We start from the raw sequence: 17,487 nt of genomic DNA on the forward strand, positions 1-17,487 counted from the left end.
TTATTTATTTATTTATTTATAACATTATTTTCTCATTCCATATAATATATGGACGTTAAGGTATCGTGGAAGTCCCTTATGAAATTTTAAAGGCAACATAGAACCATAGCACAAAATTGCAACCCATTATTAATTATTTTTCTTTGTATAGATTTATCTCATTTACTAACCATTCAATTCTTATATATTGATTAGAATTCTTTGATATTATATTGTATTGATCATTGTTGAAGCATCAGGCTCAACTTCATTCATAACTAGAATTGCCATTATATTTTGCCAGGCGTTTTGACGTATGGTTGGTAGTGACAGAGAATACAAATTTTTCCATATACTTCTAGCACTCCTAACAGTAACGTCACCAAGCTTTATTTAACTATTTTCCTACCTTAATTTAACTACCTTAAAATCCTTATTATTAAAACCCCCTGCATACATTAATATTTGATGTTTTATTTTAAGCGCCATCTACCGGGTGAATTTTGAATTAACATAACAAATTATGAAATTCATCAAAACAAGAGATTTCGCTAAGGGAAAGTTATAAATGATAAAACCAGTATTTACTAACACTGCGGTGAAATTGCCACATTGTTTATGACCATAGTCAATCATTCACCCAAAAAATATCTGTCAAACTGTGCTAAGAGTTAAAGAGACTGATTATTTAACTATGAAAATGCAACAGGCGTGAAAAATTTAGTTTGAGATATGACTTCGTGTAAATTTTCATACTTCTTTTGGACGCAATAAGCAATGACCTGTAAATGTGGATAATTGATACAGACAGACTTTCCACATCTTGCCTTCCTCTTGCTATTTTAGTGTGCCTTGTAATTTATAAACATTAGGGTGACAAACGAGTATTTTGATTAGCATACTTAGTTTATGAATGCCTGTAATACTAAAAGCATCGCCAGTGTATTGTGGACCGCCGACCATGTCCAAGAGCTTTGGCTACTTTTCTACCACAGAAACACAAAATTAATTAAGAGCAGTATTATCAAGCTGTGATCTCCTGTAAGGTTCAGGAATTTCCCCAGTCGGACTGCTTCAGATTTTGAGCAAGATATTTCTTCAGAATAGTGCAAGCTCAACGAAAGTTTGAACAGTGTCGAAGAAAAATATTGAGGTACACGAGTTGTCATGGAAGAAATTTATGTCCTGTATTAAAACTAAACTGTATGACAGGTTATTTTCAGTTGCTAAGTGGAATATTGCTCGAAATTAAGCTGAAATTTATCTTTAAACACATGATAGTGTTTTGCTCATATTAAATCCATGCAAAACTAGGAATATTGCTGAATGACGACGCTCAATCAAAGGGTTACACGTACTTGGAATGAAGGTAGAAAATGAAGACGACGAGCTAATTTGTGACAAAGACGTTAAAGAAATAAAATAAATATTATATTTCCACTTAAATATTTTATTCACCACATCTTCCCATACAACATCAATACATTCACATAGATATCATCAAATATACAAACAATTGCGAAACGTTGAAAAAGCATGTCACATGTTTAAACTTTACGAAAAAAATTGTATAAAGTTACTAATTTGGAATCTTGATATTTTTTGACGAAAAAAATTTATATATTTTTTTTAAATGTGTACACAAACATCAAAAAAAAAGTTTAAATGTAAATAAATTATCATCGCTTCATCTAATTTTTACACAGATTACATTTGTTTCACATTTTATTTCTATTACTAATTTTGACACGTGACATAGACAAAAGATTAAAAATAATATTTACAATAAATTGATTTGATTGATTATTTAATTACCTAAATTCTAATTAAGTACAGCTGAAAAATATTTATGGTAAAGTTTCATCCAACCGAGTGTGCTAGTTACATCAGAAAATTATGGACTAGATTTTTTTGCTAAAAATATCATTATTTGATATTATATTAAACACTTAAAAAGTATATTTTTCACTGTTTTAATTAATAAACTCGAACAAAGAGTTCTAGTCAACTCAAAGGCAACTTATTCTTATAATTTTGACTAACGATTAAAATCTTACAACACAAAATCCCAGTCAAGAATATTCTTCAAATATCTAAAAAATATATCAATAAGTAATACTTTTATATAATACACTGATCCATAAACAAGCTTTGGTACTAAGAATATATAGCTATACAAAATTATCTGTAAAAGCTATAAAAATATATTTACAAAACGTATAATATTATGCAATACTCTGCAATGTATTAAAAAAGTACCTACCTACAAAGAAATAAATAATAATTGTCATAAAATACGTGGGTGTAACAGAATATCTTTCAAATAACAAAAAAAAATAATAATTAAACAGCAAAATATTTTCGAAGCATACTCCATCGTCACCTTTATATAATTACTAAAAACTAGAATTGTATTTGACAGTCGACAATAATAAATACTATAAAAATATTTAGCTAAACGATATTCTCCTACTCAATCTTACAATCTAAATAATTTAGTCATAGATAACATTCGAAAACCTTTAAAAGGACTCTTACTAACGTAGGTGGGAAATATTGACATTTCTTGCTAAATTCTCGTAAAACTATTAGAAATGCTATTAATCTCATCATTAACGAGTATATGCTTATCGTTTTAAATACTGTCAAAATGTCTCAATCTGCATTTATTCCATCGAATGTCCATAATCCAACTGACAATGACATTAACAAGATTAAGATTCAAGATTTATTTTATTTATATCTGAGAATGTCACTGAAAGCCATAAACATACTTTTTTTACTTTGTTATTAAACTGCTTATTGCCACATTAATTTAATAAAATAATCTAACAGTATATCGTAACATTAGTTTCAATTCGATTCAAATCATAGAAAATACAATTTATAATAATATTTGTTGATCAAAGCTTATTACGAATTTTCGTAATATATCTGACGTATCAAGACATTTCATGTGAAATACAATTCGATAAACATCGACACTAATGAAAATCGACAGATTTCCTCAGAACAAGGCACATTGACTAAAAGTCATCAACAAAAAGTCACTTTATTTTATGAAAGGGAATTCACTGTCACTTTCGTCACCAGAACCGTCGTAGCTTGATGGTGGCGTGTCGAGTTGAGGAAGACCGAGGTCCAGATACTCTTGATTAGCAGTAACTGTCAGTATCTTGTCTAAGTCTTCGACCAGCTCAGTAAATGAAGGTCGGTCTCCAGGAGAGAATGACCAGCACTCGCGCATTAACATGTATCTAAAGACCAAAAAAAAACATATTTAAAGTTATTAGTGAATATCCGAAATAGATGTGATCTTCACTAATCTGCTAAATGGATTAGAATGGAATTAAATAATTATCTTCTTTAGTACGTTAAAGATAAATCGTGAAAAGGTTGGCTAATAAATTCCTGGCGGGGCCATATTATATTCCGCAACCCCCATTTAAACCAGACTTTTAGCAGGCAGCCATGCTAAAAGTCTGGTCATTGTATCGGTCCAGCTATGTCATCGTATTCGCTATGTTTCATTAAACAGCGCTCATTTTTATGTAAGATTTATTTATTAAACATGTGGGTGAAAGTAGCTTGAGCAATATATATTAATATACCTGCTTATACCTGCCACTAGTTATGCTGCTGCTAGTTATGCCAGGAAAATAATAGACAACCCAACGTTGGCTTTTTCTACAAGCTTCACACTTTCGCTAGCTATTAATTTTTTTCTTTAAATAAAAATATTTTTTTCAATTTTAAATTAAATATAGCTTGTCCAGGATTTTTTATCAACCCTTTCACGATTGTTTTTTTTTTTTTTAATGAATATACAATAATTTCCATCTGTTAAACAGATGGGTAAATTTTGTCTCTATTTCTGATCTCCTACTATGTATAAAAAAGCAAAACTTAATTACTAAGAGAAGAAGTATAATTATATATTTGTTTTATTTTACAAAATATTATACATATTTACAATTCACAACTTAAGAACTGAATCTCTACAGATAGTTATGGTACAAATCATGTCCGCGTGGAATGGTGCCAAGAATGCTGGCAGCATTTCCCCGTTGAATCGCTAAGCCGATTCTCTGGGCAAAAAATGCACCAGCCCTCTTGTCATCAGTGGAGGCAATAAGGCCAGGATTTAAAAAAATCTCATTAAAAATTTTTAGGACAGCTACTCCAAGGTCCAAGTGTTAATAAAGCCAAAATTTTAAAAAATTTAATTTTAAAAATTTTAATTTTAAAATTTTGCTATGGACACTTCTAATGCCGTCAACATCCACTTCCAAACTTCAGTTTCGTGAACAAGACATTCGTAGAAAATGTCGAAATATCGAGCTCCGCAAAATGGAAATAAAGAACATGGTAAAAAATTTTCTTAAATGTTTTGTAATATAATATTATAAAGAGGTAAAGTTTATAACTTAGTTTGTATGTAGGGGGTAATCTTCGTAAATACTGATCCGATCATGAAAATTCTTTCACTAACAGAAAGCTACACTATTCAGGAGTGACATAGGCTATATTTTATTGTAATCGAACAAAAAATTCAGTAAATAAGAAAAAGATTAAAATATACTATCAAAATGGTAAATTAACTAGCGCCATCTATCGCTATTAGAAAACAATTAATTAGTCTTTCGACGTTATTAATTTAGTCTTATTTTAGTCTATCGACGACTTTTCTCGATTTTTGATAGATGGCGTTGGATCAACATATTATTTATTTAAGTGCTATAAAATTTGTTCTTTAAAGTATGTTATTTAGTTCTGTAATTTAAAATAATAAATACACGGGAGCAACATATTATTTAAGTGCTATAAAAATTTGTTCTTTAAAGTTAAAAGTTTAAAGTTATTTGGTTAATATAATAATAATTAACACCCAACGAAGTGGGCACGGGTCGGCTAGTTTTGTAACAAAGTCATTTTGATTCGATTAAACTAGTGTAGTATTGGAGAGGGTCTCACATCTCGAGGCTGCAGCAGGGCGGCTTCTCCATGCGGTGGCCGGCGCTGAGGTGCTGGTACATGTACTGGCCCGGCACGGCGGGGTACGGCGTGCCGCCCAGCGTCATGATCTCCCACAGCAGCACGCCGAACGACCAGCTGCGCCACATGTTTGTGTTCATGTACTTTTAAACTAAAACTACCTACCTACAACCTACGTGTCTCGTTCGAGATTGATTATAGAATGTAACAACCATACTTATGATAATCTAATAACATTCACATTTAGTATCAAAAGCCATATTTTTACCATTTGTTGTGAATTAAGTTTTATTTTACTTTTTAAGAAATTTTACATATTAAACTTTTTATATATTACTTCCATGATAATTAACTATACTAGGCACTAAATGAGAACTATTGTAAGTTATGAGAAATTATCAACTGACGTTAATACTTCAGATACATCTTTATTCAGTTAGGATACAGCAAGAAATATCTTGCTCCAAATTTGAAGCGGCTCTACTTTAAATGTTCCTCGACCTTACACAAGTTCATAACCATATAATATTCTTAAGTAGTGTTCTGTTCCTCTCTCTCCCGGAAAGAGTCAAGGATAGGGTCAGTAACGCACTTGCAATGCCGCTGATATAGGATAGGCGTGTAACTATGGTATCCACTTACAATCGGGCGAACTGTACGCTCGTTTACCGTCTCTGTAGTGTAAAAAAGCCACTCACACGTCAGTCTGTGTCGTGAACACCTTGTGGTAGAGCGACTCGGGCGCCATCCACCGCACAGGAAGCCGGCCCTCTGTCTTCTTCCGGTAGTAGTCGTTGCTGTGGACGTCCTTTGCGAGACCGAAGTCCGCAATTTTCAAGACACAGTCGTCTGACACGAGGACGTTACGAGCGGCCAAGTCGCGGTGGATACACTGTAATAATAATAATAATACTCTTTATTGTAAGTATAACATTAAAAGAAACAGCAAAATAATAACATAAAATGAAAGATATACAAAGGCGGTCTTATCGCTAAAAGCGCGATCTCTTCCAGACAAACTTTGGGTATAGGACACGAAACAGAAACTGCAGTTAGGAAGTGACAAAACAATTAGTGTGTGAATTAGAATATTTTGCAATAAAGTATATATAGATAATATATTATAATCATTATCATCATCATTTCAGCCTATCGCAGTCCACTGCTGGACATAGGCCTCCACATGTACGCGTCAAAAATGGGGTAAAGTCGTGTGTTGCCCACAGTCACCACGCTGGGCAGGCGGATTTGTGACTGCAGGGCTAGCTTTGTCGCACCAAAGACGCTACTGTCCGTCTTCGGCCTGTGTATTTCAAAGCTAGGAGTGGCATGGTTATCCCGCCATCGTTCGGCTTTTTAAGTTCCAAGGTGGTAATGGCACTGTGATATCCCGTTGTCGCCTCTTACGACACCCACGGGAGCCGAGAGAAGAGATGTCTATATTCTTTACTGCCGTAACCTTACTGCTTAATTAATTAAAACAAACTATTATAAATAATAATAAACATGCTATATACATAATACTTACATATATAAAATACATATATCACACAAAGACGATAAAGGCGATCATAACGTGTTTAGACAAAGTTAGTGACAAATAGTGTAGTTTAAGACATATTTGAAGGAGAGGAGTGATTGGGCTTGTCTAATAGGAAGAGGGAGAGAGGAATAAATAATTTGTATTTGTAAAAATAGGTGAATAGTATTCTGTTGCTTCTGAAAATCAATTCCAACATGCTTATTATATAAACGAAAGATAAAGACTCTGATAAACGCATAAGCATAATTTCTGTCCCAAAGTTTTTCTGGATTCGGGACTTTTGTGAAAGTTAACTATTGTTGACAAGGAAAAACAGATATTTAGACATTTTTTAAATTTACAAAACATAAGCCACAGATAATGAACATATACAGAAACTACATTGCTCCCGTAAATTGGGACGTAAAATTAGTTGTTTCAGAGCATATTCGGTTCAATTGTGTATCATTATTTTTATCAGGCTTATTTAAAAAAAATGTTTCCTTTTTTACTTTTAATAGTTTTTAGTATAAATTTCTATCTCTTGATGTTTTTTGAATATATAAATATACAATATACGTAATCTTACCCGTCTAGATGCTAAGTACTCCATTCCTCTCGCAACTTGGTATGAGAAAGAGACGAGATCTTTTTGTGTTAAAGTCTTCTTTTCTTTCAGGTCTTCAGTGGGTGATTCGTACCTGCCAAAAATATAATAAAATTAAACATACAGAACTGACTTTAACTTCTATAAAATGCCATAGATTATATGGGAAAGAGAGAGAGAGGCTTATTGGGAGTCTTGTCTACTAATTTGTCACATAATTGTAATAAATTACCACGGACATACAACACAGAACTCGTCTACACATACACAGACAATTAGACACATACTAATAACATATTACTTTTTAAATTTTTATTTTATTATTAATTTTACCTATTTCCAGGGCGATGGTTTCTCAGGAATTCTCTCAGGTTACCATTAGGTGCGTACTCAACGATAACATATAAGGGTCCATCTTGTGTACAGCATCCTAGCAAGTTGATGATGTTCACGTGTTTCCCGATCATTTTCATCATCTCCATTTCTGATACTAATGCCATCATTTCGGCGTCCGTGTGGCCCTCTACATAAGAATATTTTTAATTAAGTCCCAAAAAACTTAAATTAACATTCAAACTCAAGTAGTGTTTGAAAAATTATATTTAAAAATTTTTGGTTTTATCAGAAAAAAATAATTAAAGTTCTTTTAAAAAAAACACTTTTAACTTTTGACGACGCATTATTATTCAGATTTGGCTCAAATTTAAATGGGACCATATGACAAGCACAAGCTTAAGAATTAAAAAAAAGCATCAAAGTACATCCAGTAAAAGTTACGACGTAACATACATAAAAAAAATGAGCAATCGAATTTAGAATCTCCCCCGTTTTGCAATCGGTTAATAAAGGTAACGATTTTTTTCGACTTAAAAACCAGATAGTTTTCATAATAAATCCAAAAAGATTACATACCTTTTAACATTTTGACGGCCACGACAGATTGTAACCCTGGTTTCAAAATTCCAACGCACTCTGCCTTTACTACTTTTCCAAATTCTCCTTCTCCCAAAACTTTCCCTATACAGAGAGACTCTCTGGGCACCTCCCAGTCAATGTCCACTGGTAGTTCGTACTCTGACATCATCATTGAATCGCAAGTGTTACTTTGGACTTGAGACAGCTTCTGTTTTTCGATTTTTACCACTGGCATTAACTGTAAAAAAGTGAAATGTAAGTTATAAATTGTAAGGAATTTAATATAACAGCCTTAACAATCAGTTAGAACTGAGGTTTTAGGACGACTCTTAAATAGTTCTTAAAAGTCTAGTTATCAAAGAGCTACAATAGGGATGTTTTAGCATGTTAGCGGTACAATAAGATTAATGTGTGTGTTTTCAGTGAGATTAAATTATGTCAACACATAATCAAATAACAGATCACGACAAACATGAAAGTGGTGAAATACGACTATTAACAAAAAAAGCTGCGACCCAAAATAATTTAAAAAATGTATACGAATCTAGTCTTAAATGAATTTTTATTGCATTACAATATTAATCTAAGTACAACAGTTACGTAAATTTAAAATTATTATCGGTCTTTATGTACTTAGTACTTACCAAACCTTCTCCAGTAGCGTTTGGTGTCCCGTTCATTTGAGGCTTCTCAACAGTGACTTTCTTCGTCCAATGCGTCACTATCACTGCTCTCGCTGTTTCTATCGCTAGTTGTTTCTTTTCCTTCTCTTGTCTCAATTTCTTGAATATCATCACCACTATGATGGCGGCTACGAAGAACATAGCTCCTAACACCGCAGTCAGTACGTTGATTAGAACTGTGTGTTTACCGTGATCAAGTGCTTCTGTTACTGGTAATGCTGAAAATGTGTTAAAATTGGATTTTTACTCAGTTTTTTAAGTATTATGAAGTGTAGGTATAATACTCGTAAATGATTTTCGGGCATAAGAGACCTGCTAGAAAAAGAAACTTAAATGGTTAAAATTTTATTCAATACAATATCGCGATCGGGACGCGTGAAGAAATGACAAATTTAAAAGATTCAATTATTGTATTATTTTATTCTTAAATTTATTGTAATAATTTAATTTTCATTGATTTAATCCTATATGTTTTTGTAATGAGATACTCTCATGTAAGCTGTATAATTGAGGTAACACTCAATTGTTCGTACCCTGTGCTGATGATTATAGTGAATTTGTTAGTGTCTACCTTTTTGGCGCATTATAATAAATAAATAAATAAATAAAAGACAAAAAATAGAAAAGTTACTACTGAAAAGGATCTTTTTTTTCAAAATTAAGAAATGGAACCATTTGTCGATATTGAGCTGAATCTTCTTCTGTATATTAAATACGTGAAGCAGAATCTCTGTACTCCTTTTTACGAAAATTGCGCGGTTACAGTTTATATAGAGAAGGAGTGCAGAATGCTAATAATTTTTTAATCATATAATATAATAAAAATACATTACACGCACTACCATGTATTTGACACACACACGCATATATAATCTTTTGTTTACTATTGTAGAAGTATAGTCTTTGAAAAGAGAACCTTAGTAATGTTGAAACTTATAATTTAAATTAATTATGGTCGAATTTGGACCACTGAGCGACCTCTAGTCTGAATAGTTACGAGTTTTGACAATAATCCGAATTATAGTTTCGTAACATCTTCAAAAAAATTAAGCTATTCTGGTTGCAAAACAAATTTAACTACTATTTATTATACTTACAGTCTAAAACGGTTAAGTATCCTTTAGCTGTAGTGTTTCCAAGCGAATTGAGGGCAACGCAAACATACCAGCCCTCATCTTCCTTAGTCACATTGTAAATCGTCAGCTGTTCTGGTTTATCATCCGGGTTTTCGCTCTGTAATAACAAATTAGTATAAACTGTTGGGCATATATTTAACTTTTATAATAATTACACTTACATGCCATGATTTATTGACATTATCAAACATAAAATTGAAAAAATTCACGTGAAAAGACGTTTTTATTAGAAGCTTTTAGCGTATTAAAAATAAGAAAGCTTAATACTGTCGTCAAAGTGTCATGCAACAAGCGACTATTTACTATTAGCATTTTTTTATTCGCGTTAGTGTCTCATGCATGCTCGCCATTAATTACGACTACGAAGGAAAAGATGCCAAGTATGTGGGCGTCGACAGAATCATTTATCTCCAACGATAACGTAAGATTGACCTGAACTCAGGACATTGGCATCTATTTCATTCATAGACTTGTTTCGATTTAAAATTGAATCTGTCAAAGGTAATATTGAAAATATTAGAGCCATAACAGACTACAGATTATCTATCGAATATAAAGTAGATGAAATTCTAATCAGTATGAAGTATAAAAGTTCAAACTTGAATAGAACTTCATAATGGTTAAGAGTTAGAAATAGAACTTCTGGAGTCCGATGGATTTTAACGGATTCACACAAAACAAATCATGCGTTAGTCACTCGACCCTCACCATAACAATTTTTGTAACATCTTTGTACACAATTGACTCTTTCGTTGAAGCGTCGGTGGTGGTCTCATTATAGATGTACTCTTGTTTCGTAAAATACATCCAGTAAATGGACGGATGGAGGTCTGATAAGAATTCACAGCTGAGTCTAGCCATTTCACCGACCAACCTGGTCTGATTGATAGCCGCTTGTGTTAGAACAGGCTTCGCGTATAGACGCTCTATGAACAAAGATGTTGTTTACGGTTTACTAGGAACAATAATTGATTAAACAACTATAAATTCCAATTGTGAATGAATTCCTGAAATTCTGACTGTTGTGAAATACATATTTTATAGCTAATATAACGATTTTTGTGTCTAACTGAAATGTGCGCATAATGATATTGTTAGAAGTGCAACCTATTGTACATCTTGAGGATTAATTTTAATACTATCCACCACCATATCACTATCCTTCACCAAACAATGAACCAATAGCAGAACCAATTTATTATTATTTACCGAAATCCGAAAAAATGACAATGTTATGAGACATGTTATGTAAATAATGAGAACCGACACCTAATAACCAATTAGGCACCTCGACAATATCTCCAATGGGAGCTGGTGCGTCACTTGGCCCCACTTCAGAATCTTTCACGGAATAATTCATCGGTCTGACCCAGTAAAGGTGCGGTTCTAAATCTGATACTGGCGGACAAGTCAAGTGCACGGTATCGTTCACGAGGACCGTGATGTTTCCTGGATGACCCTCTTTTATATACGGCTTCGATGGGTAACGCTCTATAGCAATAGTTATTACTTTATTATGCGAAATCTTAATTAACCAAATTATGTTTAAGAACTTTCGTAACGCGAATTACAAAATCATTATATTTTCGGCGAGTTTAATGGTAATTGGCTGTCACGAGAAAAATATATCAAAATGTTTGGGAAGTGTCTTAATTATTACGTTTAAGGTATCTAATGTTATAATCAGCTATTTATAAATAATAAATATTATTTTATGAACATTTTTTTTCTTACCTTGTATATGTAAAGTGTAAGTATGTTCAATACAGCCTAACTCGTTGCAGATTTTACAAGTGTACTTTCCATTGTCTGCTTTAGTAAGTTCATCGAGCGCTATAGACCATTTACCATAAGATGGTTTAAAATAACTTCTCGATATCGGTGTACCGTTGTTTTTATACCAAGTTATGTTTGGCATTGGATTTCCTGTAAATATTTAAATCTATGAAAATAAAAGGAATCGCCGAAGTATATATACGCGCTTAATTTCCAAACGATTTGATCTACGACATATCCAGAAGAAGGATTATAATTATAGTAGTCTATAGTTGTTTAGTTGTATACGTAGACTGCCATAATTCATGTTCATCTGTTCCCTTATATCTCCCAAACTATTTGTCATATTTAGACAAATGAGATATCATTAGAAATGTCTTAATTATATTCTGGTTTTAAGCAATATATTGTCACATTCTATTGAATGTGGCGCCCGCTAAAAACATAAAATGACGTAGTAAAAACTTTTTGCCGTAGTTAGGTTTTAGTTTTTAACTTCGTTTATCTTGTTTTGTATTAATTATTGCCTAAATTAAAGGTTTGAACAAATTTCGTGGAAAAAAATATACGACGGTATGAAATTTCGCTGTGTCAGCTAGTTAATAATATCTTTTAAGAACCAAGTTAATGATTATTGTCAGTAAATATCATCTACAACTCAATATCTTTAAGCCCTAAAGAATTATTACTTGAATTTACGATACAATACACATAGGTATTAAGCATACGTTGTTTAGTTTATAAACGGGATAAAAAAACAGTTTGACTAAATGTTCCTGTAATGGATTTTAAATTATTTATATTACCTTCAGCAGCGCATTTAAATCGTATGGAACTTCCCGCTGGTTTCATTTCCATGTCAAACAATTTCGACGGATGTTTAAACTTCGGTGCATACTTCGATTTGGTATCATCAACGTGCCCGTAATTAAGATGCTCTTTTTCATTTTTCTCATCGAAATCTTCGTCTTTAGGGCTTTCATATTCCTTGTGTCTTTGTTCAGTCGAATTATCATCAATGGTATTATTTTCGAGTAAACGAGCTGAGTGTTGAGATAAAATTTCAGGCATCGGTCTTAAAACATCCACATCCGATTGATATTCTGTAAGAGAAACCATTTCGTCCAGTAAAACTTAAAAACTTTTGAAGATTCATTTATATTAGTGTCCCTAATCGCTTTGTTTTTCATTAGTTCTCGAATGAAATAAACAAACTACCTAATAGAATTCGAAAAACAACAAATAATTTATATGAAAATATGTCGTCGTCTGTATGCATTACAGCTTACATTTGCTTCGGAATTCAGGACGTTTGCTATGTTTACACATCTGGGTGGCAATAAATAAGTCGATTAAATATAATTTAGAAATAACTGAGGACGCACTCAGACTGAGACACGGGAAAATACTGTGAAAGTTGTCATCGCGAATATAGCGGAAACTATATGAACGTTTGAAGACGTACAGTGTCTTCATAATGACTATAAAAGGAAACACATACCGTCGATGTTGTCCGGACCGAGATCTGGTTTATGTTTAATTGTGACGCTCATTTCTCTGCTTTTATCTTCTTCGTTTTGACATGTGTACACTCCGGCGTCTTTGGCACGAAATGACTTTATTCTCAACCTAAAATAAATATCAAACATTAAAACATCGACTACATTATTTATATATTATGTACGTTAAAAAGTTTAATTAATAATACAATAATAAAAATAAGTATCAAACTTTCGATACATTATCAAACCTTCTAAGCAAAACACTTAATATTTTAGTGGCATTATTGATTCATATGGATGTAGCTTTTCATTCAACGCTAAATTTAACCAAATGTTAACTATGCCATCATGTAGCCGAATGCTTTCCTTAATCCATACATCGGTATGCAGGCGTGATTGATACGTTATTATGATCGGTAGCTTATTTTCAAATGCCTCGAATAGAATCGCGTGTTACCGCTTGCATATAAATTATTGCATGTATTTCAACTTCGGATAGAAATGCATAAATATTGATATAAGTTGAAATGGATTTAGTGTGTGGTTATTTTTAGTATTCTAGTTATTTCAACTAAGGATATGATGCGTGAAATATGTGACTTTAATTCGATAAACTTTATTTGTATTTGAAAATTAAGCTTTCGTTTTATAGTGTGAAAAAAAATCAACTCAATTCACATTTACGCTATCATAAAATGCAGTAAATTGACGATATAATTTTATGCAAATATCTTAAGTTGTATTAGTATTTTAATAGTAATTTTTTTTTGAAATCCTTACCATTGTTTCTGTTGCATCATTCGTTGCCTCGCTTGACCTTCCAAGGGTTTTCCATCTAAAAACCATCGCACAGTTGGTATCTGATTCCTTGGCTTCAACCCGCAAATAAGACGCAACCTCTCGTTCGTTGAAACTTCTATTACTGAAGCTGTATCATCTGAAAGAAAAAATTGTAAAAATCAATAACAAATCAAATTACGTAAAAGTTGAAACTTAATTAATTTAGGAATCCCAATTTTAACATAAATGCATACTATTTATTGCACACATTGAAATTACATGAAAAATAGGTATTACTATAATATAAACTTAACAGAGTGCAAAGGCGGTCTTATCACTAATAGTGATTTCCTACAAAATATTTTTCTCTAAACCCTGTCTTGGCATGAGGGGGTGTTATAAAAATAACCGCATTTGCAACAGTACACCTGAGAGCAATAAATTCGCCCCAAATATATAATTTTAACGCATCCACGAGTCGAGTTATTGCACTCCGTTACCTGTAGCGGGCGGAGCGGTCTGAAGTTTATTTTAGATCATTGTAACACTTTGCGTGAAATTGGGGTGTAGTTTATATTTTAATGGCGTTTGGGTATATGTTGCTGAATATTCACGAAATATTATCATTACATAGTATAAAACAAAATCACTTCCCGCTGTCTGTATGCTTAGATCTTTAAAATTACGCAACGGATTTTGATGCGGTTTTCTTTAGTAAACAGAGTGAATCACGGACACACAAGGGAACACGTAAGCGAGACACAAGTAAAGCATGTGTTGTTATTGTCTTATTTTAATTATTTGTTCTTACAAGTTTAGTTTAAAACCCTTAACGTTAAAATCTAGGCAAAAATAATAAATTTAAAAGGTTAAAAGCAAAGACACGAAGAGTTTTTTTTTAACAGTCAGAAATACAAAATGACATAAGCTCGATCGTTTCAAAGTAAATAAAACGTGAAGTATTCGCTCCGTACGTGTTGCATATGGCCCGAAATATAATTTTATGTTAGCTGAATATCGCGTTAACCCTCGTAAGTCCTGACTGGTGGTTATAAAAACTTCAGCATTATTTTTGTCCGGTTGTGTAGCGTTTTATAAGGTTACTGCATATTTTATGGGATTAGCGTTACAAATTATTATGTCTGTGTAAACAGGTTAAAAACGAACGCGTTTCAATGGGTAAAGATTATGTTTTATAATCCCTTGTGTTTGTAAAATTTCTCGGTCTAAATTTTGCCCTTCACAATTTTATTTAATAACAAAATGTTTTGACGTAAATTTAGCTGGTTATCTAATATTAGGTATATAGGATTGTAGATAAAAAAAAAACATCAAAATAAAGCAAATCTTGCTGACGGCTTGGAGTAATGGGTAAGCAATTGTTTCGCCAGCGATTGCAATTAGATCGCGCTGTGCATTTGTTTTTGAACCACCGAAACAGAAATTTAACCCTACTGGAAACTGTTCAGTGGCAATCGTTTTACCGTTTTATCGTTTATCAACCCTTAACAAACAAAAATTTTGTTTGTATATTAATTTCGAAACTTCAAAAGTTCTAAATATATAATTATGTAATGTCATTAGTGTCAAATGTCAAGTTACGGTTGGACTAATTTTTAAATACAAATAAAAATCACAATGTTGCATTGCTTTGTTTGAGTGGGCTCGGCCGAGTACACCAGCCCTGATTTATGGTCTGTGAATTATGGCGGACGATAGTGACGCGCTTTGTTCTATCGACATCGATAATTTCCAGTAACTATAATGGTTAAAAATAAATATAACTGCTTCACGAAACTTTAACATAACTGTCTTTTTCTTTGTTCTTTTAAAGTACGGATAGTTTCATGATTTGTTACAGCGTTATTTGGAACTGTCATAACTTTTTCCTCAGTAATATATTTTTATATAGTTTACATTATATTATGTGTACAATATAGAAAACACAACATATAAAAAGGGACAAATATCAATACAAAATTATATTATCTAGTCAAAAAGACTAAATCGGCAAATAATAACAACATCCTATAAAAAACGCTCTCCGCCTCCGTCTGTCTGTTACTGGTGTTTCTTATTTTTATATCTCGAAAGGTTAACTCACAGTTACCATTTTTGTCTTTAAATAATTAATTTAAATATATGACTTTAGTTGCAACGCTAATTTCTTCTAATCAATACTAATTCTTATCTAAATAAGTATATTACTTACCTTGGCCATTTAGATCAAAATTATCTTTTACCTTATTCCATTTAAATGAATAATTTATTTATTTATAATACTATTTAGAAGTTATCACCTCTTTAAAATTACACCCAACCAAAAAAAAACTGAGCGTGCTTTAGACCACATGTCTGAAGTAAAACTTCTTTAGTTGCCCCTATAGTTAATAAATAATAAAGCTATAAATAAATAATAAGTAATAAAGCTATAAATAACTACTGATTTTAACTTTTCGAAAGTCCCAGACATAATCGTCATTATCATAATATATTATACATTCATTATAATTATGTTATTTAGAAAGCCTATTGCACTGCCTTAAGAAACTAAAGACGTTTAAATAAAGCTCCATAACAATGTAATTTAAATTTTCCATATAAATAAAAATAAAAAACGAGTGTGCTTTAGACCACACGACTGATTTAAAACTTACGAAATATAACTCTCACTCTTTCTATCATCACTAACTTATATCTCCCTCTCAACTTCTGTTCGCCTCGCCGGGTCACACTTTTCGTAACGCTCTCGTCACGCATTCACTAGCTTACTCCCCAAGTCTAGCGTGCGTAAAGAAATTTTACTTCAAAAACCCTTGCAGCGAAACGGTTGGCACCGCGTCGCGACACCTCACACCATTACTTGCCGATAAAAGACAAGCATTTTTTGCAACGGCGCACTATCACTCTCGGAGCACCAATAAATTCTTCAAAGAACCCTGAGCGAAGCCGGGCCATGTCGCTAGTATTTCTAAAATCACCAGTGATAGGTATATAAGTAGGTACTAGAACTGGAATTCCAGTGCAAATTCATATATAAAATTGACTCAAGCGCAGCATCTTATCTTTAACACTCGCACTCCCGAGAAGCTTAGGTAAGGACATAGAGAAGGGAAGAATAGCTCAGTGGAATATCGACATTCTGTCATCGATATATCGATACACTTTCAATATATCATTCGCAAACTCCGAAATAATATTAATGTTGCACATGTTGAACAGATGCAAACCTGTGCCCTTGGGTCCAAAAAAGCTTTCTTAAGAATCGAATCACATTTTTTTCCTCTTAAAAACAATAGCGACCCGTGTGAACACATGGACGTGGGACCGTTCGGAATTGTTATATACATAATTATATTCCATCGATGATTGACAAATACATGCACGGGAAAGGATGTAACTGAAATTTTATATAAATGCCAATTTTAAATTATTCGTTACAATTGTAAAAAAAAAATATACAATAGCAACGTGTTTCCTAATTTCTACGAATGTACAAATTGAATTGACGTGAAATAATATTTTTTTTCCAGCAGACATATGATTTAAAGAAAATGTTAAATGAATTGCTTGTGAATTGAGTGAAACAATA

General features: G+C 32.5%; 1 protein-coding gene across 1 annotated transcript in view; it reads right to left on the reverse strand.

Moving 5' to 3' along the window:
• Window positions 1-1,408: 1,408 nt before the first annotated feature.
• LOC123663864 (fibroblast growth factor receptor homolog 1-like) overlaps window positions 1,409-17,487 on the reverse strand; it is a 110,249-nt gene continuing 94,170 nt past the window's right edge. Inside the window, exons 3-15 of the mRNA XM_045598509.1 lie at window positions 13,896-14,052; window positions 13,115-13,242; window positions 12,420-12,716; window positions 11,572-11,763; window positions 11,126-11,328; window positions 9,799-9,934; window positions 8,663-8,919; window positions 8,016-8,256; window positions 7,437-7,626; window positions 7,086-7,197; window positions 5,673-5,866; window positions 4,954-5,091; window positions 1,409-3,236 (exon numbers count right to left, since the gene is read on the reverse strand). Coding sequence (XP_045454465.1) covers window positions 3,032-3,236; window positions 4,954-5,091; window positions 5,673-5,866; window positions 7,086-7,197; window positions 7,437-7,626; window positions 8,016-8,256; window positions 8,663-8,919; window positions 9,799-9,934; window positions 11,126-11,328; window positions 11,572-11,763; window positions 12,420-12,716; window positions 13,115-13,242; window positions 13,896-14,052 — 2,450 coding nt within the window. The 3' untranslated portion in view covers window positions 1,409-3,031. The remainder of the gene's footprint in view (window positions 3,237-4,953; window positions 5,092-5,672; window positions 5,867-7,085; window positions 7,198-7,436; window positions 7,627-8,015; window positions 8,257-8,662; window positions 8,920-9,798; window positions 9,935-11,125; window positions 11,329-11,571; window positions 11,764-12,419; window positions 12,717-13,114; window positions 13,243-13,895; window positions 14,053-17,487) is intronic.

This window comes from Melitaea cinxia, chromosome 21, assembly GCF_905220565.1.
Source record: "Melitaea cinxia chromosome 21, ilMelCinx1.1, whole genome shotgun sequence".
Lineage (NCBI taxonomy): Eukaryota > Metazoa > Arthropoda > Insecta > Lepidoptera > Nymphalidae > Melitaea > Melitaea cinxia.